We start from the raw sequence: 26952 nt of genomic DNA, 5'->3' as shown, positions 1-26952 counted from the left end.
TTACAAAGGAAATTTTACAATCTTTTGATGATTACCTGATCTGAAATTTTTACAAATAAATTGAGATTTAGAGCAAAAGATTACAAAATACAAGAGAGTTTATTACTGTCTATACTAAAAGTATCTAGACCAGAATAACCAGGACAGTTGTCATTGAAGACTATGCAAGAATACATCCTATTTACCTTTCTGGACTGGAGCAAAGAAAGAGATCTAATCTGAGAATTGGGCCTCTGATTCATTATTGGTGATGTACTTATTGAAACATAATTAGTACTGAATGAACCCACTGGGTCTGAGATGCAGAATATTAAGCCAAGATTCTTTTTTTTTTAAGTAATCTAAGAAAATATAAGGAGATAGTATAGTAAGGAAATAATTAAACTACCAAAAAATAGATGCCTGCAATGCCCACTGGATTAAATACTTCTGATATACAGAATAACCTTGACTGCTGGATGAAGGTTCATATACCTCTGTCCAGGATCTTGAAAACAGACTACCATAATGGAGCTTTCAAATGGAGAGCAGATAAAGTAGAAGTTAAGGGTCTCTGTGAGAAAAGGAAATAAATCTTTCCTAATCAATCATAATTATTTGCTGGCCTTGTTAGTTTACTGTGACCTAATGAAAAGCAGATACATTACTTTGCCAACAAAGGTCCGTCTAGTCAAGGCTGTGGTTTTTCCAGTGGTCATGTATGGATGTGAGAGTTGGACTGTGAAGAAAGCTGAGCACTGAAGAATTTATGCTTTTGAACTGTGGTGTTAGAGAAGACTCTTGAGAGTCCCTTGGACTGCACGGAGATCCAAACAGTCCATCCTAAATGACATCAGTCCTGGGTGTTCATTGGAAGGACTGATGTTGAAGCTGAAACTCCAATACTTTGGCCACCTCATGCCAAGAGTTGACTGATTGGAAAAGACTCTGATGCTGGGAAGGATTGGAGGAAGGAGGAAAAGGGGATGACAGAGGATGAGATGGCTGGATGGCATCACTGACTCGATGGATGTGACTTTGAGTGAATTCTGGTGATGGACAGGGAGGCCTGGCGTGCTGCGATTCATGGAGTCGCAAAGAGTCAGACACTATGACTGAGTCAGACACTGTGACTGAGTGACTGAACTGAACTGAACTGAATGGAAGAATTTATGCCGTCAAACTGTGGTGCTGGAAAAGAGTCTTGAGAGTCCCTTGGACAGCAAGGAGATCAAACCAGTCAATCCTAAAGGAAATTAACCCTGAATATTCATTGGAAGAACTTATGCTGAAACTCTTCTTTGGCCACCTGATATGAAGAGCCAACTCACTGGAAAAGACCCTGATGCTGGGAAAGATTGAAGGCAGGAGGAGGAGGAGACAACAGAGGATGAGATGGTTGGATGGCATCACCAACTCAATGGACATGAGTTTGAGCAAGCTCCCAGAGTTGGTGATGAACAGGGAAGCCTGGCATGCTGCAGTCCATGGGGCTGTAGAGAGTCAGACGTGACTGAGCAACTGAACAGCAATAACAATGGAAGAATCATCCTTGCAATTCTCATCTTTTCTAAAAACCTCTGGTGTCTAATAAATTTTTATTCAGAGTTCCAACCTCCCAGCAGTAATTCTCATACTCAACACATTTTGTTAATGCTATTTTTGTCTCTAGAATTTGTACATGGAAGGTTACTTTCTGTAGTTTTGTCCAAGGGTGGACACTCTCTATTTTTCACACCCATTCTTGGAGTAAATCAAATCAATCAAATATTATAGTAAGCATCTAATTTGCATTAAGTACAATTCTTGGACTCCATTTTATTACCTAACCTTTACAATTTGCATTCTGTTATGAGGGTCATTTTGACACTTTGAGTCTCCAGGTATCACTGTCCATTCAGATCGTGTGCTAAATATTCCTCAGAATATCTGGATATTCCTTTTTCCTTAGTGTATAGTCACCTGAGTAAATGACTATAAGACACTTTGAGGAAGGAGAATCATTGTAGTTTATGATGCTGCAGACATAAAAACCTAGCTGTATCTTCACTCAGTGGGTTCTGGATGATCTGAAAATTGGCTCAGGACCAAGAAGTAGCAAAGGAGGAGGACTTTTTGTTGAGGCAGCCATCCTCAGCCTCCTGCTTTCCGTATTTGTCCTTTTGTGGTTATAGATATTAAGTAACACTACTGTTGGCTGTCCATCTGTTTGCCATTAGAGAGGTCATGCTCTATTAACCATTTCCATAGCTCCTTGCTAGTCAGCCCCCTTGGCTGTTCCTCTAGCTTTATTGGCTATTATGGTAGTTGCAACTTTTGGCTTCTTATAGTTAAGAACCACTGCCTGAGCTCTTTTGCTTTCCCTGACTCCAACCCCCCCAACCCCCCACCACTCTATCATCATGGTTATTAACAAGCTCAAACATGGCTTTCAAATAAGAGCAATCATTGGATTTCTTAGTGATGCTGTACCCCTCTTACCAGCACATTCCTAATGGCCTTGGTGGAATGGTGTCCTTTGGGTTCTTCCCTGGACCATAATCCTCTGGTGGGCCTTCTGGCTTTATTAATTTATCTATTATAGCATGGTCACTTCCCTCTGTCTCTTCTATTTCTCCCTCTACCACCAGTCTGGCAACCCACTCCAGTGTTCTTGACTGGAGAATCCCAGGGACAGGGGAGCCTGGTGGGCTGCCGTCTATGGGGTTGCACAGAGTCGGGCATGACTGAAGCACCTTAGCAGCAGCAGCAGCTACCACCAGTCAGGGTAACTCCAACATTTCTACTTTGCTCAACATGGCCATTGCTTTTTCTAGGCTTCTAAAATCAGTCTGGTAGCAAGTTTGCCCCTTCTCCTGGTATCCTTGCCAGGGTGTTAAATCCCATGTCCTAGGAAGATATCCATAAGTCAATGAATTCTTGATTATCTGGTCTTATATGAATAAGGTATATTATCAGGCATCTTTAAAATCCAATCCCAAGAGTACGTCCTCAGCTCCTATTGATACATACTAGCTAATTCTCACAACTCCTTGACTTCACAGTCTTCATTTTCTGCTTTTCCTAATGCTGGACTTTAGTTCTAGTCCTCAGCCTTGTAGCCATAAAAAGAAGTAGGGCAGGTCCTGAGAGGTGTCACCTGCTGTTTGACAGGGAGAGGCTTTTGAAGTGTTTTCCAACCCAGGGCAAGTGCTACCTATTACTAGGGATGTATAGGACACTTTGTAAATGAAGTTTGGATGGGTGTTCAGCCCCAACATCTGGAGCATCCATCCACGTGTCTCTGTTTCATATTTCATGGTACTTGGCTTTTCCAACTAGGGCCCTGATATTACCATTTCAGACCTGTCTTGACTGAGCTTTCAAATGTCTCTGAAGCCCTGTAACTCTGTCAGATCTTCAGTCTTCTGCTTAGGTATATCTGTTCCTCTACTACAGGATATAAGGGGACCTTTATAAATGACCAGAGAAGTTTTCTGGCTCTCACACTTACCTATTAGTTACTTGTTGACAGCCCTCAATTTCTCATTATTTTTATTCAGAGCCTCAATACAAGTTTGCAGTAATCTTCAAATATTCTGTCTTTATAGACATCCCGTCCACATCCCCCCCCCCCCCCAACATCTTTTAAATTATTGCAGCTGCATCCCGCTACTTGGCTGTTCTCTCAACTCACCACTACTGAAATCTTTGGCACTATCCATCTCACTCAAAATGTGTAGTGGATGAGCCAGTCCCAAATCTCCATCTACTGCCTGCTTTCTATGACTATTCTTAACTATTATTCGTGGTAGTTTGAGTATGCCAAGAAGCAGACACAAAGATAGAATTAGATTGCCAGAGATTAGCTGGCAGTAGGGGCAGGGAGGAAGTTGGCCAAAGTGAAGAAAATCTCCAGACTAGTCTAATGTCTGTGGCGAGAGGAAAGGAACAATAGAGTAGGAATATTGAGTTATAGCATGATTCCAAGAAAGGTTCGGTTAGGGCAATAGAAACTCCTCTAGCCAGATTTGTCTGCAGGAGTCCTTTGGCCACCATTTTCAGTCATTGACTGGGAATAGCTCAGAGGAAGTGTAGCCTCAGAATGAACACAGTGGTGAATGCAGAAGGGAAACAACTGGAGCCGATAACCATTTATACCTCCTGTAGCAGGATTTTGAATGACCTTTTTCATAGTTCACAAACAGAATCATTGCTTAATATCAGTGAATCTTCATGTTCAATACTAGCAGATGAGAGCATCTGAAGAGCTATATCCAAGAAAGGGGATTCTAGCATCTACAATTCAAATTCAGAACACACACATATACACACACAGTACACCTAGGAATCACTCTATCATACCATTAGTATTATAATTTTTTTAATTCAGAATGGATTTGTATAGCATTTCTTGGCCAGTCCAAAGAAATTGACTCCCATTTGTGACTTGTATTTGTATGTGAAAATATGTACCAAGTTTCCTACAGCTTACTGATAAGTGCATCTTTGGAACATAAGAAAATTACAAATGGAGAACTCCTGTGGTCATGAGACATCACTTGAATTTGTGGGCGTTTGATAATGTAAATGATCAAGTGTGTCTTCTAATCACTATTTTAGTGCTTAAGCAAAGGGACTTCTCTACCCACGCATTTTCTGCACAAAGACTCTTCAAGGTTAGCATGATGCTGAAGCTGAAACTCCAGTCCTTTGGCCACCTCATGCGAAGAGTTGACTCATTGGAAAAGACTCTGATGCTGGGAGGGATTGAGGGCAGGAGGAGAAGGGGATGACAGAGGATGAGATGGCTGGATGGCATCACTGACTCAATGGACGTGAGTCTCAGTGAACTCCGGGTATTGGTGATGGACAGGGAGGCCTAGCGTGCTGCGATTCATGGGGTCACAAGGAGTCAGACACGACTGAGCGACTGATCTGATCTGATCTAATACAAGTGTAGCTTTTGTATGTGACTATTGAGACTAGCGTATGTGTTTTTGTCTCATTATTCTATACTGCACTGATAATCTGCTGGTTATATCCAATTTACTATATGTCAGCCTATAAATTCCTTGAAAGCAAGGACCATGTCTCATCTTTGATTACACTCAATATCCAAATGACTAGTTCAGTGTCAGTAACTGTTTGGTGACCTCTTTTCTTAACTATCTCCCTCCTTCCCTGTATCAGCTCTTTATTGTTCCCTATTAGAATCACAGTCATTGGAGAGACACCCCATATTTCTCTATAAACATTTCTTTTCCCTGCATAATTTAGCTCCCAACCCTTTCACTCATGGGAGATCTGGGTCTATCCCAGAGCCAAAATGATTTTAGGCTAGGTAAGAAGTGTACTTCTTACTGCCATACAGTAAGATTTATCACTGCTTCAGGGAGACCTATGCCAAAACCTGGTTAGTATGTCACTGTGGCATCTTAAGAAATTTATCCCTAAGAAAATGGCTTTATGACTAAAGAAGCAGTTTTCATATTGTCCCTAAACAAAAATATCACAACTGCCACCTCTACTATCCACCCCATCAGAACAAGCCATATTCAGAGGCTCTACCACACATTTCTGCTCCTTCTCCAACTACCACCTATCTTAGGCCCTCTCGAGGGCAACGATCTTCATTAAAATATGTTAAACAATTTTTTTTTCTTCCTGATAAAAACACTAAAAACTCAGGAAGAAAAGAAAACTCTGCAAATGCTATAGAAAATAAAGAAATAAATATTCATGTACCCACCATTAACTAACTTTGTTAAGATTGATATCTTTTTATATGTACATACTTCAAATCCTATTTTTTTAAAGAAAGAAAATGTTACAGATATAGGTAAAGCAAATTTGAGTATTCCTCTCTAATCCCATTACTTTCCATCTCAGCATAGAGGTAACCACTAACCATTTCTCCTCACTTTTTACTTTATATTTGCATGGTAAACATATAGGTGCATATGTAGTATACTGTCAGTTTGGTTCAGTCACTCAGTCTGTCCTACTTTTTGTGACCCCATGGACCGCAGCACGCCAGGCCTCCCTGTCTGTCATCAACTCCCAGAGTTTACTCAAACTCTTGTCCATTGAGTCGGTGATGCCATCAAACCATTTCATCCTCTGTCTTCCCCTTCTCTGCCTTCAATCTTTCTCAGCATCAGGGTCTCTTCAAATGAGTCAGTTCTTTGCATCAGATGGCCAAGGATTGCAGTTTCAACTTCAGCATTAGTCCTTCCAATGAATATTCAGGCCTGATTTCCCTTATGATTGACTGGTTGGATCTCCTTGCAGTCCAAGGGACTCTCAAGAGTCTTCTCCAACACCACAGTTCAAAAGCATCAATTCTTTGGTGCTCAGCTTTCTTTTAGTCCAACTCTCACATCCATACATGACTACTGGAAAAACCATAGCCTTGACTAGATGGATCTTTGTTGGTAAAGTAATGTCTCTGCTTTTTAATATGCTGTCTAGGTTGGTCATAACTAGTCTTTGAAGGAGCAAGCGTCTTTTAATTTCATGGCCGCAGTCACCATCTGCAGTGATTTTGGAGCCTAAAAAACATAAAGTCTCTCATTATTCACCATCTATTTGCCATGAAGTGATGAAACCAAATACCATAATCTTAGTTTTATGAATGTTGAGTTTTAAGCCAGCTTTTTCACTCTCCTCTTTCACTTTCAAGAGGCTCTTTAGTTCTTCTTCACTTTTTGCCATAAGGGTGGTGTCATTTGCATATCTGAGGTTATTGATATTTCTCCTGGCAATCTTGATTCCAGCTTGTGCTTCATCCAGCCCAGCATTTCTCCTGATGTACTCTGCATATAAGTTAAATAGACGGGGTGACGATATACGCCTTGACATTCTCCTTTCCTGATTTGGAACCAGTCTGTTGTTCCATGTTCTGATCTAACTGTTGCTTCCTGACCTGCATACAGATTTCTCAGGAGGCAGGTCAGGTGGTCTGGTATTCCTATCTCTTGAAGAATTTTCCACAGTTTGTTGTGATCCACACAGTCAAGGTCTTCAGCATAGTCAGTAAAGCAGAAGTAGATGTTTTCCTGGAATGCTCTTCCTTTTTTGATGACCCAGTGAATGTTGGCAATTTGATCTCTGGTTCTTCCGCCTTTTCTAAATCTGGCTTGAACACATGGAAGTTCATGGTTCACATACTGCTAAAGCCTGGCTTGGATAATTTTGAGCATTACTTTACTAGCATGTGAGATGAGTGCAATTGTGCAGTAGTCTGAGCATTCTTTGGCATTGCCTTTCTTTGGGATGGGAATGAAAACTAACATTTTCCAGTCCTGTGGCCACTGCTGAGTTTTCCAAATTTGCTGGCATGTTGAGTGCAGCACTTTTGCAGCATCATCTTTTAGAATTTGAAATATCTCAACTGGAATTCCATCACCTCCACTAGCTCTGTTCATAGTGATACTTCCTAAGGCCCACTTGACTTCGCTTTCCATGATGTCTGGCTCTAGGTGAGTGATCATACCATCATGATTATCTGGGTCATGAAGATCTTTTTTTAAATAATTCTTCTGTGTATGCTTGCCACCTCTTCTTAATATCTTCTGCTTCTGTTAGGTCCATACCATTTCTGTCCTTTATTGAGCCCATCTTTGCATAAAATGTTCCCTTTGTATCTCTAATTTTCTTGAAGAGATCTCTAGTCTTTCCCATTCTATTGTTTTCCTCTATTTCTTTGCACTGATCACTGAGGAAGGCTTTCTTATCTCTCCTTGCTATTCTTTGGAACTCTGCATTCAAATGGGTATATCTTTCCTTTTCTCCTTTGCTTTTCAGCTTTCTTCTTTTCATAGCTATTTGTAAGGCCTCCTCAGACAGCCATTTTGCCTTTTTGCATTTCTTTTTCTTGGGGACAGTCTTGATCCCTGCTTCATGTATAATGTCATGAACCTCTGTCCATAGTTCATCAGGCACTCTATCAGTTCTAATCCCTTGCATCTATTTGTCACTTCCACTGTATAATCATAAGGGATTTGATTTAGGTCATACCTGAATGGTGTAGTGGTTTTCCCTACTTTCTTCAATTTAAGTCTGAATTTGGCAATGAGTTCATGATCTGAGCCACAGTCAGGTCCTAGTCTTGTTTTTGCTGACTGTATAGAGCTTCTCCCTCTTTGGCTGCAGAGAATATAATCAATTTGATTTCAGTGTTGGTCATCTGGTGATGTCCATGTGTAGGGTCTTCTCTTGTGTTGTTGGAAGAGGGTATTTGCTATGACCAGTACATTCTCTTGGCCAAACTCTATTAGCCTTTGCCTTGGTTCATTCTGTACTCCAAGGCCAAATTTTCCATTAATCTAGGTGTTTCTGGACTTCCTATTTTTGCATTCCAGTCCCCTATAATGAAAAGGACATCATTCTTGGGTGTTGGTTCTAGAAGGTCTTGTAGGTCTTCATAGAATGATTCAACTTCAGCATCTTCAGTGTTACTGGTTGGGGCATAGACCTGGATTACTGTGATATTGAATGGTTTGCCTTGGAAATGAACAGAGATCATTCTATCGTTTTTGAGATTGCATCCAAGTACTGCATTTCCAACTCTTTTGTTGACTATGAGGGTACATGTATAATGTATTTTCATAATGAATGTATACTATTTTTCATGTTTTTGCAATTCATGTAAATAATATCATAACACGTGTATCATTCTGCAACTTACTCTTTTTTACCCAAGGTTTATTCTTGAGATGTTTCTCTTCCAGTACTTGTAGCTCTGGATCATTCTCTTTAAACTACTTGTCAATTCTCATTGATGGACATTTAAGTTGTTTCTAAATTATTGTTAATGCAAACAACTTTTCAGTCAAAATTCTTGATCTTAATCCTTATTCACTTGTGAAAAATCCTCTCTGGAAGGAGGAAGCTTTCAGTTTTCACATTTAGTATGCCATTGGCTCTAGATTTTCTTTAACTCTCTACTGAGGTATGATTGAAATATGAAAAGCTGTAGTTATTTAATGTACCGACTGGATGTGTTTGGAGAAAAGTATACTCCCATAAAACCATCCTTACTATCAATGCCATCATCTTTCATCATCTCCAAAAGTTTCCTCCCACTCCTTATATTTTTGTTTGGGTTCATTCTTTTGTGATAAGGGCATTTAACACAAGTTCTGGTCTCTAAGCAAAAGTTTAAGTACACATCAGTATTGTTAATTAGAGGCTCTATGTTGTACAGTAGATCTCCAGAACTTATTTATTTCATTTTCTTTTTTTTTAATTGAAGTATAGTTAGTTTACAGTGTTGTGTTAGTTTCAAGTGTACAGAAAAGTGATTCAGTTATATGTCATCTGCTGATATTCATTTAGGTGCTTCTGTAATCTTTGGGGTGCATGTATATTTTTGAATTAGCGTTTTCTCTGGCTGTACACCCAGAAGTAAGATTGCTGGGTCATATGGTAGCTCTCTTTTTAGTTTTTCAACAAAACGCCATTCTGTTCTCCATAGTGGCTGCCCCAGTTTACATTTCTCAACAATAGTGTAAGAGAATTCCTTTTTTCCCCCCACATCCTCTCCATCATTTATTGTTTGTAGACTTTTTATGATGATCATTCTGGCTGATGTTTAGTGATACCTCATTGTAGTGTTGACTTGCATTTCTCTAATAATTAACAACATTGAACATCTTTTCATGTGCTTTATTACCCATCTGTAGGTCTTCCTTGGTGTTGCCTGATGTCCATTTTATATGTCCATTCTTCTACATTTATTAATATATATTCTGTGAAGAAGAGCTGTTCCTCCTTTTCCTTTATTTATTTAGTGAATTATATATTTATACAAAATGACTTTCAGATATTTATTTCATTCTGTGGGTTATAATCCAGTGCTACCATTATTTATTTTGTTGTTCACATTGTCTCATCTTTGGCCAAGGTAGGGATCCTTCAAGTTGACTCCTATGTCCTTTTAACATCCCTTCATCATTTTTGAGCATTCCTTATTTTCTGGTACCACAAGATGGCCTAGTCTCTTCTCATGTTTTCTCTGACCTAGCTCTGGCATCAGCTGTTTTTCCAAGGAAACCTGGTTCCTTTTATTAGAGAATTATATTTAAAAACCAAGCTCTTGGTGCTGGGTGTGTTCATTGATACTGGAGTGTCACTGCTTCCAGGCCTGTTCAATGGATAGGAAATGTGTGTAAATATTAAACACACCCATATATACACATATTTTTGTATCTATTCATCTATACATATATTAAAACCATGAGTTATACTAATACCTCCATATATCCATCTCCACAAGGCTTCTTGTAGCCTTCCCCATTTCCTTATTTAGAACCTCTTCCTGTAACATAGATTTATTATTTGATTAACCAGGCCCCACTTGATAGGCATTTGGATTGTTTTCAGTTATTGATTACCAAAAAGAGTGCTGACTGTTTATAGTGGCTAAGACATGGAAGAAAAGTAAATGTCCGTCAACAGATGAATGGATAAAGAAGATGTGGTATATATACACAATGGAATACTATGCAGCCAAAGAAATGAATAAAATGCCATTTGCAGCAACATGAATGGACCTAGAAATTATCACACTAAGTAAGAAAGGGAAAGCAAATACCATATGTTTTCACTTATGTTTGGCATCTAAAGTGTGACACAAATGACCTTATTTATGAAACAGAGATAAACTTACAGACAGAGAAAACCAACTTATGGTGACCAAAGGGGAAAGAGTGTGGGGGAAGGATAAATTAAGAGTTTTGGATTAGTAGATACAAACTACTATATATAAAATAGATAAACAACAAGGTCATACTGTATAGCACAGGAAATTATATTCAGTATCCTATAATAAGCCATAATGGAAATGAATATGAAAAAGAATACATGTATACTTCGTTTATATATGTGTATATGTATATACATATATATATGTATAAATCACTTTCTTAAGAGTACATTTCTTAAAAGCAGTCCTAGCCATTTTAATAATGTCAGTGCCTCTTTTACTCTTTTCCTGTCATCATTTAGACAGAATTCTGATGAGATCCAGAGGTCTTACTATACTCACTGCCATTTAGTTTTCCCTTTAATCTAGTTAACTTGATTAATGCAGTAATTAGTCTCTAGCCCAGAGCCTTGTATTAATATAATATTGTACTTTTTATTCACAACATTTTCCAAGTCTCATTCACCTTCAACAGCTTCAGTCAAATTATAGGCATTTATGCTGATTTCTTTATAACCTAGTTAAGGTTTCATTCCCCTGACTAAACTGGAGATATTCTTCTTTGTAATAAAATTAGCTCTCAGCTTAGAGGTAGCTTCACTCTGTGAAATGTCTGTGTTTTCCTCCCAGGCAATTCTCAACCTGTTCTCTCTTAATAGCTATGATTAAAATGCCCTACTTCTTATTGGTTGTACTCACTAATTCTAATGGTTCCCCGCTAACTGATGATGTCTCTCTGAATTACAAAAAGCAGAGGTAGTTCAGAGTTCGCCTCACTCTGTTTTTACTCTCAATTTCTTCCCCCTGGCTTCCACCAGAAATTCCTCTGTTCTTCCAGTTTCTATTGAATAGTCACCTGTGCCTCCTCAATATTATTCATTCCAAACTGAACACTTAAGGTAAATTGAGTATATGATTTAACTGCATTTAACAGCATGTAGTAATAGACCATAATCTAGAGGGAATTTGCTACCATGAACAATGATAATTCAGGTTGGATTATGTATAGGGTGAGGACAGTCTGCAAGTGGTATTGAATGGGCCTAAATAATACCTGTATGAGTCACACATTTATTAAGGCTTATTGTGTATTATATACTGAAATAGATGCTAAAAAAGCAGACATGGTACTTTTTTTTTTTTTGTAAATGTTCCAATCTGCCTTGAGGGAGGGACACAGAACTGAACAATGATACAAAGATTGGCTATGGCTGTATCAGGAGCCAACAAAGAGCAGAGAGAGATGAAAGGACGGAGCCCCAGTGTCTCTATCTTGGGGAATAGGGAAAGACCTCACAGAGAAGGCTATAGACCTAAGCTATGAAGAATGAAGAAAAGAGGAGAAAGGATATTCTAGGCAGAGATAAAAAGCTTAGATTAGTGAGAGCCAAGGAATAATGTGGTTTGTCAAGAAATGATGAAGAGTTCTAACATGGCATAAAGTTAATCAGACTAGTATTTGAGGAATTCTTTGGCCAAGTCTAAGCAAGTATCATGCAGAAAACATAGTTTGTTTGTTTTAAAGGCTCAATCCAGTCTTACACATTTCTGAATCAAACAAAAATATCCAGTTTTGTTAGTGACTATTTTCTTCTTTTGAAAACTTCTTGTGAAAGAAGAGTGCTTTTTCTGTGTGGCTAAGGATTTAAACATGTGTTTCTTACTGTTAGCTCCTAGAGGACAGTACTGAACTTCAGAAAGGGAAACTGGTGCTGAGTTCAACAGAGTTGTTGTTGTTGTTGTTTAGTTGCTAAGTTGTGTCTGACTCTTTTATGACCCCATGGATTGTAGCCCACCAGGCTCCTCTATCCATGGGATTTCCCAGGCAATAATACTAGAGTGGAGTGTCATTTCCTGCTCCAGGGAATCTTCCTGACCCAGGGATCAAACCCGTGTCTCCTGCATTTCCTGCATTGCAGGGAGATTCTTTACTACTGAGCCACCAGGGAAGCCCATTCAACAAGTAGTATCAGCTTATTCTAATTATGAGCACATGAGAATATGAATAGAATATCAAGTCACGTGAAAAGCACAATGTAGAAATGGAACATACTTGAACAGAGCTCAGTTGATACTCTGACATCCTCTGAGGCAACTACTCCCTGCCCCACCCAACCCCTTCAAAGAAAAAGTTGCACTTAGTGGAAAGGGGCATGTTTGGGGTAGGGTTAATACTGGCATGACTTCCTATATATTGAATTATGAAGAGACTTTAATGCCTCATCTTGACAGAATTCTGGGGAAGCACAAATTACTTAGAAAATCACTGTTTAATTCCCAGGTGACATTTATGCCTCCATAATTTCTATAGAAGAGGATTTAAAAGTGGCTATCAGGAAGGACACTTTCAATCACTGATGGGACCATCAGTGATGACCGGACCATGGGGTTGCGAAGAGTCGAATATGACTTGGTGACTGAACAACATCAGGAAGGAAAAGGATGAAGGCAAATATATAAGTTTTGTTCATGTAGCAATTTACATAACATATAGAGAGTTCTGACAAAATGTGGCCCACTGGAGAAGGGAATAGCAAACTACTTCAGTATTCTTGCCTTGAGAACCCCATGAACAGTATGAAAAGGCAAAAAGATAAGACACTGAAAAATGAACTCCCCAGGTCGGTAGGTGCCCAATATGCTACTGGAGATCAGTGGAGAAATAACTCCAGAAAGAATGAAGGGATGGAGCCAAAGCAAAAAGAATACCCAGCTGTGGATGTGACTGGTGATAGAAGCAAGGTCCAATGCTGTAAAGAGCAATATTGCATAGGAACCTGGAATGTTAGGTCCATGAATCAAGGCAAATTGGAAGTGGTCAAACAGGAGATGGCAAGAGTGAACGTTGACATTTTAGGAATCAGCGAACTAAAATGAACTGATATGGATGAATATAACTCAGATGACCATTATATCTACTACTGTGGGCAAGAATCCCTTAGAAGAAATGGAGTAGCCATCACAGTCAACAAAAGAGTCCGAAATGCAGTACTTGGATGCAATCTCAAAAACGGTAGAATGATCTCTGTTCATTTCCAAGGCAAACCATTCAATATCACGATAATCCAAGTCTATGCCCCTACCAGTAACACTGAAGAAGCTAAAGTTGAATCATTCTATGAAGACCTACAAGACCTTCTAGAACTAACACCCAAGAATGATGTCCTTTTCATTATAGGGGACTGGAATGCAAAAATAGGAAGTCAAGAAACACCTGGATTAATAGGCAAATTTGGCCTTGGAGTACAGAACGAAGCAAGGCAAAGGCTAATAGAGTTTTGCCAAGAAAATGTACAGGTCATGGAAAACACCCTCTTCCAACAGCACAAGAGAAGGCTCTACACATGAACACCACCAAATGGCCAATATCAAAATCAGATTGATTATAATCTTTGCAGCCAAAGATGGAGAAGCTCTATACAGTCGGCAAAAACAAGACTAGGACCTGACTGTGGCTCAGATCATGAACTACTTATTACCAAATTTAGACTTAAAATGAAGAAAGTAGGGAAAACCACTAGACCATTCAGGTATGACCTAATCAAGTCCCTTAGGATTATACAGTGGAAGTGACAAATATACTCAAGGGATTAGAACTGATAGACAGAGTGCCTGAAGAACTGTGGACAGGTTCATGACATTATACAGGAGGCAGGGATCAAGACCATCCCCAAGAAAAAAAAAAAATGCAAAAAGGCAAAACGGCTGTCTGAGGAGGCCTTACAAATAGCTAAGAAAAGAAGAAAAGCAAAAAGCAAAGGAGAAAAGGAAAGGTATACCCATTTGAATGCAGAGTTCCAAAGAATAGCAAGGAGAGATAAGAAAGCCTTCCTCAGTGATCAGGACAAAGAAATAGAGGAAAACAATAGAATGGGAAAGACTAGAGATCTCTTCAAGAAAATTAGAGATACCAAGGGAAGATTTCATGCAAAGATGGGCTCAATAAAGGACAGAAATGGTATGGACCTAACAGAAGCAGAAGATATTAAGAAGAGGTGGCAAGAATACACAGAAGAATTATTAAAAAAAAGATCTTCACGACCCAGATAATCACGATGGTATGATCACTGACCTAGAGCCAGACATCATGGAAAGTGAAGTCAAGTGGGCCTTAGAAAGTATCATTACGAACAAAGCTAGTGAAGGTGATGGAATTCCAGTTGAGATATTTCAAATCCTAAAAGATGATGCTGTGAAAGTGCTGCACTCAATATGCCAGCAAATTTGGAAAACTCAGCAGTGGCCACAGGACTGGAAAAGGTCAGTTTTCATTCCAGTCCCAAAGAAAGGCAATGCCAAAAAATGCTCAGACTAACGCACAATTGCATTCATCTCACACGCTAGTAAAGTAATGCTCAAAATTCTCTGAGCCAGGCTTCAACAGTATGTGAACTGTGAACTTCCAGATGTTCAAGCTGGATTTAGAAAAGGCAGAGGAACCGGAGATCAAATTGCCAACATCCATTGGATCATCGAAAAAGCAAGAGCATTCCAGAAAAATATCTATTTCTGCTTTATTGACTATGCCAAAGACCTTGACTGTGTGGATCACAACAAACTGTGGAAAATTCTTCAAGAGATGGGAATATTAGACTATCTGACCTGCCTCCTGAGAAATATGTATGCAGGTCAGGAAGCAACAGTTACGATTGGTCATGGAACAACAGACTGGTTCCAAATAGGAAAAGGAGTATGTCAAGGCTGTATATTGTCACCCTGTTTATTTAACTTATATGCAGAGTACATCATGAGAAACACTGGGCAGGATGAAGCACAAGCTGGAATCAAGATTGCTGGGAGAAATATCAATAACCTCAGATATGCAGATGACACCACCCTTATGGCAGAAAGTGAAGAAGAACTAAAGAGCCTCTTGATGAAAGTGAAAGAGGAGACTGAAAAAATTGGCTTAAAGCTCAACATTTAGAAAACTAAGATCATGGCATCTGGTCCCATCACTTCATGGCAATAGATGGGGAAACTGTGGAAACAGTGGCTGACTTAATTTTTCTGGGCTCCAAAATCACTGCAGATGGTGACTGCAGCCATGAAATTAAAAGACGCTTACTCCTTGGAAGGAAAGTTATGACCAACCTGGAAAGCATATTGGAGAAGGCAATGGCACCCCACTCCAGTACTTTTGCCTGGAGAATCCCATGGATGGAGCAGCCTGGTAGGCTGCAGTCCATGTGGTCGCTAAGAGTTGGACACAACTGAGTGACTTCACTTTGGACAGCATATTAAAAAGCAGAGACATTACTTTGTCAACAAAGGTCCATCTAGTCAAGGCTATGGTTTTTCCAGGAGTCAGGTATGGATGTGAGAGTTGGACTATAAAGAAAGCTGAGCACAGAATTGATGCTTTTGAACTGTGGTGTTGGTGAAGCCTCCTGAGAGTCCCTTGGACTGCAAGGAGGTCCAACCAGTCCATCCTAAAGGAGATCAGTCCTGAGTGTTCATTGGAAGGACTGATGTTGAAGCTGAAACTCCAATACGTTGGCCACCTGATGCAAAGAGCTGACTCATTTGAAAAGACCCTGATGTTGGGAAAGATTGAGGGCAGGGACAGGGGGATGACAGAAGATGAAATGGTTGGATGCCATCAGTTACTCAGTGGATATTTAGTTCAGTTCAGTTCAGTCCCTCAGTCGTGTCTGACTCTTTGCAACCCCATGAATCTTAGCACACCAGGCCTCCCTGTCCATCACCAACTCCCGGAGTTTACCCAAACTCATGTCCATCGAGTCAGTGATGCCATCCAGCCATCTCATCCTCTGTCATCTCCTTCTCCTCCTGCCCCCTTTAGTTTGGGTAAACTCCAGGAGTTGGTGATGGACAGGAAGGCCTGGCATGCTGCAGTCTATGGGGTTGCAAAGAGTTGGACATGACTGAGCGACTGAAATGAACTGAATAATTACTGATGTTGAGCATCTTTTCATGTGTTTGTTGGCCATCTGTATGTCTTCTTTGGAGAAATGTCTGTGTAGATCCTCCCCCTAAATTTTGATTGTGCTGATTTTTGGATATGCAGTTCTATGAACTATTTGTGTTTGTATATTCTGGATACTAATCCTTTGTCTGTTTCTTCATTTTTGTTTTATTAATGGTTTCCTTTGCTGTGCAAAAGCTTTTAAATTTAATTAGATCCCATTTGTTTATTTTTGTTTTAATTTTCATTACTCTGCGCTTCCTGATCTTTATATTTGGACATTTCTTAAGGTTTTATCCTGACATCTTGTCCTACAAAAGTCTCAAGAACTTTCACAGCATCAACTATCTCAGCACTGTATAGACTCCCAAGCTCCTCTCTTCCATCTCTCTCAGATTCCAGCTCCTCATCTAGCTGCGTGCTAGACAAGGCTCCTTAAAGCTCTGTTCCTATGAGATGCCAAGGCAATCTGACTATTGGACATAGAGGTATTGGTAACCTCTAGTAGAAAGAGTAGAAGTCATCTTTAAATATCTGCCTGGATGGAACTGACAACAAATGCTCCAAGAAGATTCCATTTGTTGAGCATCTACTAAATGCACTGTATTCAAATATATGTCATTTGAAAATAAACTCCAGGGTATATTTGTTGAGCTAGTAAGAATAATTATTAGACATATCTTTTATCAGTAACTTTCAGTTTCTTATTACACCATTTTCATGAAATTTCATTTCATGAAATCACATGTTTGATGTGCTTTTGTGTTTGATATGTGTTTTTCTATTACACATGAAACAAACACAGAAAATCCTCATTATGTCAATACTTAATCAAATATTGAGTATCTTTCTGATAAAATAATTTAACTTTTGTGGCACAATTTAAAATATTAAAACCATCAAAGTAGACCTACTTAGAGATTTTAATATTCAAATTATTTTTTGAGTAATTTATTTTGTTATCACTCTTGTAAGTTTTCTCTTGTTTAGTTAACTGATATAATTCTTCTGGATCTTTTTTAGTGGATTGGCATGTAACTTAAACATTTATCAATCATTATTTTCATTGATCTCACAAAATCCTGTGTCTTTTGCTCAGATGTGCAATTTGACTTTCCTACAGCTTTGGAAATATACTGGGTTTACCGTATATTGGAGAAATTAACAGCATCATTGATAGTATTCGTGAGGATATTAGTGAGGATGTTGCCAAGTAGAAGGGATGTTTAAGTCAATTCTCAGCTCAACAGTGACTATTTTAGTGTTCGGATTACTTTTTTGCTATGTATTCTTTAGCACTAGGGCAGCCTTCTCAAACGTTTTATATCAGATACATTTGAAATATTCTCAAGTATCAGGGGACTCCTAGATGAAAAATGTAATCACTTAGTTGTAGATACTATAATTCAATAATAACTGCTAGTGCTTTTTTAAACAGAGCAGTGTTTTCCTGAAAAATCTGCTTAGTTTGGCTGACATTTTAGCCTATTCTCTTGTTGGTCCCCTCTCCTTGCATATTTCAGTGGTACATGTAGAAGAGACTTCAGTTTTTCCCTTTTAAAATGTCCTCCTTGACTTTTTGGTACCTTACCCAAGTAAGATTAAAAGCATTATCAAAACTTTCTGTCATATAAATGCTATTGAAATATAGTATGTGATACATGGTAAGTTGCAAGCTTAGGATTTTTCCTGCCTATTTAAAATGAAAATGATTTTTTATACAGCCTTTTTAGAAGAGGGGGAAAAGCCAAGTAGTTAACTTTGTTTCTTGAAATTAATCCCTTTTTTCCTTTTTATGAATTTGCAAAATTTTAAGGCAAATATAGATGGGGAAACAGTGGAAACAGTGTCAGATTTATTGTGGGGGGCTCCAAAATCACTGCAGATGGTAACTGTAGCCATGAAATTAAACGACGCTTACTCCTTGGAAGGAAAGTTATGACCAACCTAGATAGCATATTGAAAAGCAGAGACATTACTTTGCCAACAAAGGTCCGTCTAGTCATGGCTATGGTTTTTCCAGTGGTCATGTATGGATGTGAGAGTTGGACTGTGAAGAAAGCTGAATGCTGAAGAATTGATGCCTTTGAACTGTGGTGTTGGAGAAGACTCTTGAGAGTCCCTTGGACTGCAAGGAGATCCAACCAGTCCATTCTGAAGGAGATCAGTCCTGGGATTTCTTTGGAAACAATGATGCTCAAGCTGAAACTCCAGTCCTTTGGACACCTCATGCGAAGAGTTGACTCATTGGAAAAGATTCTGATGCTGGGAGGGATTGGGGGCAGGAGGAGAAGGGGACAACGGAGGATGAGATGGCTGGATGGCATCATCGACTCGATGGGCGTGAGTCTGAGTGAACTCCTGGAGTTGGTGATGGACAGGGAGGCCTGGCGTGCTGCGATTCATGGGGTCGCAAAGAGTCGGACACGACTGAGTGACTGAACTAAACTGAACTGAATATGTTTTTGTTAAGTAACTGGTTTAAGTCAAAATGGGATATAATATTTCTAAAGGTAGGTTTGTTAGGTTTATTTAAATAACATTTATGAACTTACATTAATGTTGTTTTCAATAGGAAAATAAATTAACAGTTGAATAACAAAGTTACTAAAACTATATGTCAAAGCAATATGGGTAAAATTATAGTCTAAGACAACATTTTCTAAGAGACTTTGAAAGAAAACATGTTCTTACTGAGTGGCAATGTCAGGAGTATGTAGATAATTATAAGATTGATATACACATGTGTTGGTTTCATGATCATTTTAATAGGCCTAAAAATGCACTTTAATTTTAATTGCTATTTGGAACTAAAAATAAATGATTAATTTTTTTAAAAGAATGATTATGTTTATTTCTTTAATGTGACACCTATGCCATTTTTTGTTGTTGCTTATTTACTTGATTCTGGGCTTAATGTGAGATAAGTTCCCATGGATTTTATTTTCAGCGAAAATGAGACAATTTCTGTCCTTTTTTTGATGTTTCTTAAAAAATATTTTCTCATACATTGTTTTTGCTGTTGTTGTTCAGTCACTAAGTTGTGTTCAACTCTGCAACACCATGGACTGCACATGCCAGCTTCCTCTGTCCTCCACTATCTCCCAGAGTTTGCTCAAATTCATGTATGTGAGAATTCTCATACATATATACAGAGATAAAGACGGCAGCAAGCCCTGAAACCCACTTCAAAAACTGATAATCAGTTCAGTCCAGTTCAGTTCAATCGTTCAGTCGTGTCCGACTCTTTGCAACCCCATGAATCGCAGCATGCCAGGCCTCCCTGTCCATCACCAACTCCCGGAGTTCACTCAAACTCACATCCATCGAGTCAGTGATGCCATCCAGCCATCTCATCCTCTGTCGTCCCCTTCTCCTCCTGCCCCCAATCCCTCCCAGCATCAGAATATTTTCCAGTGAGTCAACTCTTCGCATGAGGTGTCCAAAGGACTGGAGTTTCAGCTTTAGCATCAGTCCTTCCAAAGAACACCCAGGGCTGATCTCCTTTAGGATGGACTGGTTGGATCTCCTTGCAGTCCAAGGGACTCTCAAGAGTCTTCTCCAACACCACACTTCAAAAGCATCAATTCTTTGGCGCTCAGCCTTCTTCACAGTCGAACTCTCACATCCATACATGGCCACTGGAAAAACCATAGCCTTGACTAGACGGACCTTTGTTGGCAAAGTAATGTCTCTGCTTTTGGATATAATCAAATGATCATGGTCCTGCTTTATAAGACTAAAAAACCTATGTGTCCATGCTAAGTTGCTTCAGTTGTGTCTGACTCTATGACCCACTGGACTGCAGCCCACCAGGCTCCTCTGTCCATGGGATTCTCCAGGAAAAAATACTGAAGTGGGTTGCCATGCCCAGGATTGAACCTGCATCTCTTATGTCTCTTGCATTGGCAGGTGGGTTCTTTACCACTAGTACCATTGTGGGAAGCCCTAAAAAATCTATAGCAGCCACTAATGGAGCACCGTGGTCACTGTGTCATCTTTTGCAGAACTCCCTAATGACATCTTATGGAGCCCCACATGGTGTTGCACAGAATTCCATTTGAGAAACTCTGCCCTAGGGATTTGGATAATATATACGAGGATAATGTGAACCCCTGTAATTAATTATTAACCTAAAATTTTTTTTCAGTCTGTATACCACTGAAAATTGTGTCATCCATATTTTGTGAAACAATATATAAAAGGGCAAGTAAAATCTGGATATGTTTAAAAGAGGGGGAAAAGGCATGACAAATGAGAATCAGGACAAAGGCCAGTAGGGCAGGGATTCTATAATAAATAGAACTGGATAACACCCACAAAGAACTTTTTGACAAAAGTAGAGGGGCCTGAAGTTGGGGAAAAATTATGGTTGCGTTGTAGAGGCTTTGAATTGAAAAAACCAAAGGTCTTGAAAATCTACTAAGATTTTGAAGAGTAAGTGAAACTTATGAAATTGATTGGGAAAAGATGAATCTGGCAGTGTGGGAAGAATCTAAAAGCAGACAGGCAAGTACATTCTTGTGATAATTCATGCAAGTGGAAATAATAGCCAGAACCAGAATGGTGGCAATAGATGTGAAGGAATGGGTTGGGTATGGAACATATGGTGAATAGCTTTCATGATATCTGGGGTCAACCTGACAATGAACATATTTCTATTCGTGGTTATGGTATTAATATATCTGTTTTCAGAAATATTAAAAATGTGAAATTGAGTAAATTTTTTGGGAAGTGTTTCTAGGCTGAGCTGTTTTCTGAGACTCCCCAGCCAGTCATCTTTCCTGGCCTTGTCTCCTGACACTGTTCCTCTCATTTCATTTCATTAGAGAGTACAGATCCCACAGTGCCAGATTTTTAAATTTTTTTAGAAGAACTGTAAATCTAGCTAGTTTGTGATATCTTCCCATTTCTAAATGTTAGCAATTCAATTTTTTTAACAAATAAAATAAAATATACTATATCTTATGTACTAGACTTGGTTGCCAATTTGTGACCTTTATCTGGAGTTGTGTATGCTGCTTTCAGAAATCACCTTGAAGTGAACCCTGAACCAAATGGTAATAGTCCCTTTTGGAAGCCTCTGTATAATTCTTATTAGCAGGAAGCTCATAAAAACATTTTTTTTAGTAGTTAATAGTTTCGTTTTGTTGGGATGTTGATTTGAAAGTTACAAGCCTTTCTCTGCTTCTTCCCAGCCAGGTCTCTAGACAAACTGTATAACTTTGCTGATTGCTCTGGACTCCATCTGATATTCGCTCTAAATGCACTGCGTCGTAATCCCAATAACTCCTGGAACAGCTCTAGTGCCCTGAGTCTGTTGAAGTACAGTGCCAGCAAAAAGTACAACATTTCTTGGGAACTGGGTAATGGTAAGTAAGGTGTTATTTCCTCTGAATTGACAAGATAAAAGGTGAAAAATAAATTGGCTTGGGATATAGTCTCAGACCATATCTAGTACATCCCAGAAAGCACTGGGGTTGTTTGACCACTGAGTTGACCTTCCAAATAGTAAAAGACCAAACAGTTGGAGAGTAGATTTAGTGAATCCCACTATTTGCATCTACAGTTATCTCTAGTTGCCTTATTCCAAATGTAGGGGAAATGCCATATGTGATGGAGAAAGCAATGGCACCCCACTCCAGTGCTCTTGCCTGGAAAATCCCATGGATGGAGGAGCCTGGTAGGCTGCAGTCCATGAGGTTGCTAAGAGTCGGACATGACTGAGCGACTTCACTTTCACTTTTCACTTTCATGCATTTGAGGGGAAATGGCAGCCCACTCCAGTGTTCTTGCCTGGAGAATCCCAGGGAAAGAGGAGCCTGGTAGGAGGCTGTCTATGGGGTCACACAGAGTCGGACATGACTGAAGCGATTTAGTAGCCATATGTGACTTATAATTAACAAATTGATGTTAAATCAGATATAGCCTATCTGCACAGCCTAAGCTGCATTTTACAATGTGTCTCTCTGGAACACTGGTCCTGTAAGATGACCTTATAATAATTCGAAAGAGTTTGGTGAAGTATATTCGGGAACTGATCTTCAGTATATGTACGTCTTGAAGGTTCACAATGCACATTAGCATATAAGAGACTCTGTGAAGTCCTCCTGCAATGAAATCTGTGTAACATTTTTAATCCAGCATTAAAAATGTTTTATTTCAAGACAGCATCTCTTTTTTTAAAATTTATTTATTTTGACCAAGCTGTGCAGCATGCAGAATCTTAATTCCCCTGACCAGGGATTGAACCGGTGCTCCCTGCATTGGGAACACGGAGTCTTAACCACTAGACCACCAGGAAAGTTTCAGCCCAGCATTTTAAAAATCATTTTGAAAATAGGTTTTGGTTGGTTTCAGGGGAATGCATCTTGTGTAGTCACATATGATCCCATGCTTAGAAAAGAATCATGCTTGATTTAATGCTCTTCTATTGCCATCTTATTTTTAAAATAAAGGGATCTACATTTTCATTTTGCATGGGGCCCTGAAAATTATGTAGCCAGTCATGTTTAATCATTGCAGTCTGTGTATTTGTGTGTGTGAGACAGACCTATTATTATCTCATGGAACAATGTTCCATGGAACACACTTGGGAGAAATACTGCCTAAGTCACACTGTTTTTCCTAGTGGTATGAATGTATGATTTGTTATATATATGATATTCTATAAATTCCATGACTGTCTAATATTATTGAGTCAACTAATATGGATTATAGTTAAAATTATGGATAATTTAAATTGGAAAATATTCTGATTCCCTAATTAAAACATATTTTGGTAAATCTTAGAACAAAACAATTGAGTCTAATAAACCAAGAATTCTTTCAAAATTACTGTTACAAGTTGATATTAACATTTTGGTCCATGACCTGGTATATATATAGCTAACTCATATTTGTTCGGAGCACTGAGTGTGTTTGTGTACACATGCACGTGTGTGTTTTTATGCACTCTAGAATTTGAAATTCTCATAAGGAAGCAGGAGATGAGGATTTTTTCAGAACAAGTGTCTTTTTTTTCCTATCAGTAACCATTTACTGGAATGTAGCTCTCTCTTCCTTCCCTGGAGTCAGGGAAATTGGGAGATAGTTAGCTACCAAATGGAGACTTGAGCTGAACTGAAGCTTATTTGGATACAGGGAGCAAAACTAGGGTTACAGGGAGCGTAACTAGAGTAGCCTGAGATTTTTCATCTTCCCAACCAGTCTAAGTATCATACATTCTAGGACAAAAGCAAGCATGATGTGGTCAGCTTAGAATGAGGCAAAATTATTACACAGCAAAGAGATTTACTGATCCCTTCCCATCCTATCTTCTATTTCATGTCAGAATATCTTGACATTCTTTGGTATTTCGTGTTGTCTACCCATGACTACCGTACCTAACCTTACCCTGTTCCTATATTAGACTCTACCCAGCTTATCTCTTTTCTCCAAACACAACAGAATACTGTTCAAACAATGCATTCTCCAAACAGGACATTAGAGCTCTCATGAGGGACAATGTTTAAAACGAGTGAGTGAAAGACAGTAAGGAGTGGTAGGGCCTCTGGTGAGCTACAGAATACATGCTCTGCCTAAACTATTTGTTTTCTTTCTAAATTATTTCTAAATAAAATTTGTTTGTAAAAGAATCTCAGCTGTATTGTAAAGTAATTATCCTCCAATTAAAATAAATAAAAAGAATCTCAGCTGGTTGTAGATAAGCACAAAGCAATTAAAACTTACTTACCAGTGACTGATGGGAGTAATTCCTCCAGGGTTTTTGGCATCTCTGAATTTGGGAGCTTATTAAACTAAGTAAATCTTTAATTGATATAACTGAAGTGATTTGGTGGCAGGAGGTGGGTGGGGAGAGTATATGCATCTTTCTGTATATTTCTATCTGTTCCAAATAACTGAGAGTCTGCCTCTTTCCATCCTTCCCCCAAATTACATTGAACAGTTTGGAGATGGAGCTAATTGCATTTTAAAAATGTTCAGTCACCTTAGCCACACTTGATTCTCATCATCATCTTTTTGGTGTCTCTTCAAGGATGAACAAAAACAAAGAATCAGTTTTGAGGAGGAGAAAAGGCATGGTCATAGATAAGAAAATAGGGATATAGACAGGAATACAGAAAAATAACCAAGGCTATGAATTTAAAAATTCGATAAGATAGAAAGTATCTGGTAAAGTTTCTTGTGAGAATTTCCATCAAGGTAGATATAGATAGTTTTTTGAGTTTCTAGTCAAGAAGACTGGAGTTGATTGGTTTACCCCTTCTTCCTTTTATTTTAAAAGCTGCATTTCTATTTTTTGATATGACAAATAAGTAGTCTGCCCAACTAAACACACCTTTTAGGGTTTGAAGATTTATCTTGTAGCTTTTTCTAATTCATTTTAAACTACTGATAGTTTTTCTCATGCTAGCACCATATCCCTAGAGATATCCAGTGTATTCTGCTCACAACTATTCTATGTTGTATATTCAGGTCCTTGCCCCTCAAAAATTATCTGGTCATCTTCCTGGCCTGGATTGTCTCTCCAATCTTTTACCCATTTTCTTCTCTGTAACCTTATCTTTTTGGACAGATGTAATAGTTTAACGATTATATCCACATTTAGGGACAGACAACAGAACTGGTCAGTTCTCTTATCACTCAACCTCCCATATACCTACATCCTATTAACAAGTACTCCAGAGTAAATCTGGCCTTGGAAAAACTGAAGTAGATATTTCTTTGGTTGTTTCTCTTAGAGTAGCTAAACTTCAAATGACTTACTTTTTTTCTTCTTTAAAATTGGTGAATAGTGTGGGCTACAGACCATGAAAACAAAAACATACTTAATTTCAAGAGGTGAAAATTTAGTAAGCTTAGGATGTCAAAGTCTATGAAAGAATGATTGCCTTGACACAAGATTTTTAACAACTATGTTTTGTAGATTTGAAATGTTTCCTTGCATGTCATGTCTGACTGTTTGCAACCCCTTGAACTATAGCCCGCCAGGCTCCTCTTTCCATGGAATTTTCCAGCCAAAGATACTGCAGTGGGTTGCCATTTCCTACTCCAAGTCACCACTTTACCTGCTTACTTTTTTCCTTTCCCTCTCTCTGCTTGCTTCTCACCTTCATCAACTATCTTCTCTATTCTTTTTCCACATACTCCCATCTACATATATACTCTCAACAAGTTCATAGACCTATACAACTATTTCCACAGTCCAATTTTAGAACATTTCCATAACTCCAAAAAGATCCCTCATGCTGGTTTTCTGTAACCCAGTCTCTGTAACCATTCCCAGTCCCAGGAGACATTAATCTGCTTTTGGTCTTTTGTGGACATTTCATGTAACTGGAATCGTACAGTATGTAGACTTTTGCATCTGTAGATTTCTTTCACTTAGCAAGTTTTTGAGGTGTATCTGTATTGTAGCATGTAAAAGTAGTTCATTCCTTTTAATTGCTGAATGCTATTCCAATGCATGAATATACACATATATTCATACATATATACGTGTATACATATACATGTGTATATATATATATATATATATATATATATGTATAACATTTTGTTTTTCCATTCACCAGATTACAAGCATTTAAATTGTTTCTGTTTTTTTATTATGATCGGTAATGGTGCTGAAATATTCATTTACAAGTCTGTGTGTGGTTGTATACTTTCATTTCTTGTAGGAAGATACCTCAGAGGGGAATGGAGTTGCTAGTTTGTATGGTAAATTTATGTTGATTTTTGAACAAATTAACCACACTACTTTCCAAAGTAGTGGTAGCGGTACCATTTTGCATTTTCCTCAATAATGCATGAGGATTACAGTTTTTCTACATCTTTGCAAACACTTTTTATTGTCTATCAGATTAGAGCCATTTTAGTGGGTTTGAAGTAGTATATTAATATGCCTTTAATTAGCACTTTTCTAATGACAAGTGATATTGAGCATCTTTTCACATGCTTATCAACCATTCTTACATTTTCTTAGGTGAAATGTCTACTCAAATCTTTTGTCTTTTAAATTAGGTCATCATATTATTTAGTTGTAAGAGTTTTAAATATATTCTGAATGCAAGATCTTTATCAAACATATGATCTGCAAGTATTTTCTCCCAATCTGTAGCTTATTTTATCATTTTCTTTATGGGATCTTTTGAAGTTCAGATGTTCTGAATTTTGATAAAGTCCAGCTTATCAACTTTTTTGATGTGTTATGCTTTTGATATTATATCTTTGCCTAATCCAAGATCACAAAGATTTTTTAACCCAAGGTCACAAAGAGTTTTTTCTATTTTTTCTTTTAAAAGCTTTATAGTTTTTGCTTTTGCTTTTGGGAATAAGATCCAGTAGGAGT

At 38.4% G+C, this 26952-nt stretch overlaps 1 protein-coding gene across 1 annotated transcript in view; it reads left to right on the top strand.

The window, feature by feature from the left end:
- HPSE2 (heparanase 2 (inactive)) overlaps positions 1 to 26952 on the top strand; it is a 724439-nt gene that overhangs the window by 426912 nt on the left and 270575 nt on the right. The window contains exon 4 of the mRNA XM_019953208.2: positions 21797 to 21970. Coding sequence (XP_019808767.1) covers positions 21797 to 21970 — 174 coding nt within the window. The remainder of the gene's footprint in view (positions 1 to 21796; positions 21971 to 26952) is intronic.

The sequence above is a fragment of the Bos indicus genome, chromosome 26, assembly GCF_029378745.1.
Source record: "Bos indicus isolate NIAB-ARS_2022 breed Sahiwal x Tharparkar chromosome 26, NIAB-ARS_B.indTharparkar_mat_pri_1.0, whole genome shotgun sequence".
Classification (NCBI taxonomy): domain Eukaryota; kingdom Metazoa; phylum Chordata; class Mammalia; order Artiodactyla; family Bovidae; genus Bos; species Bos indicus.
Note: the sequence above shows the minus strand (reverse complement) of the source record. Positions and strands in the feature narration are given on the sequence as shown.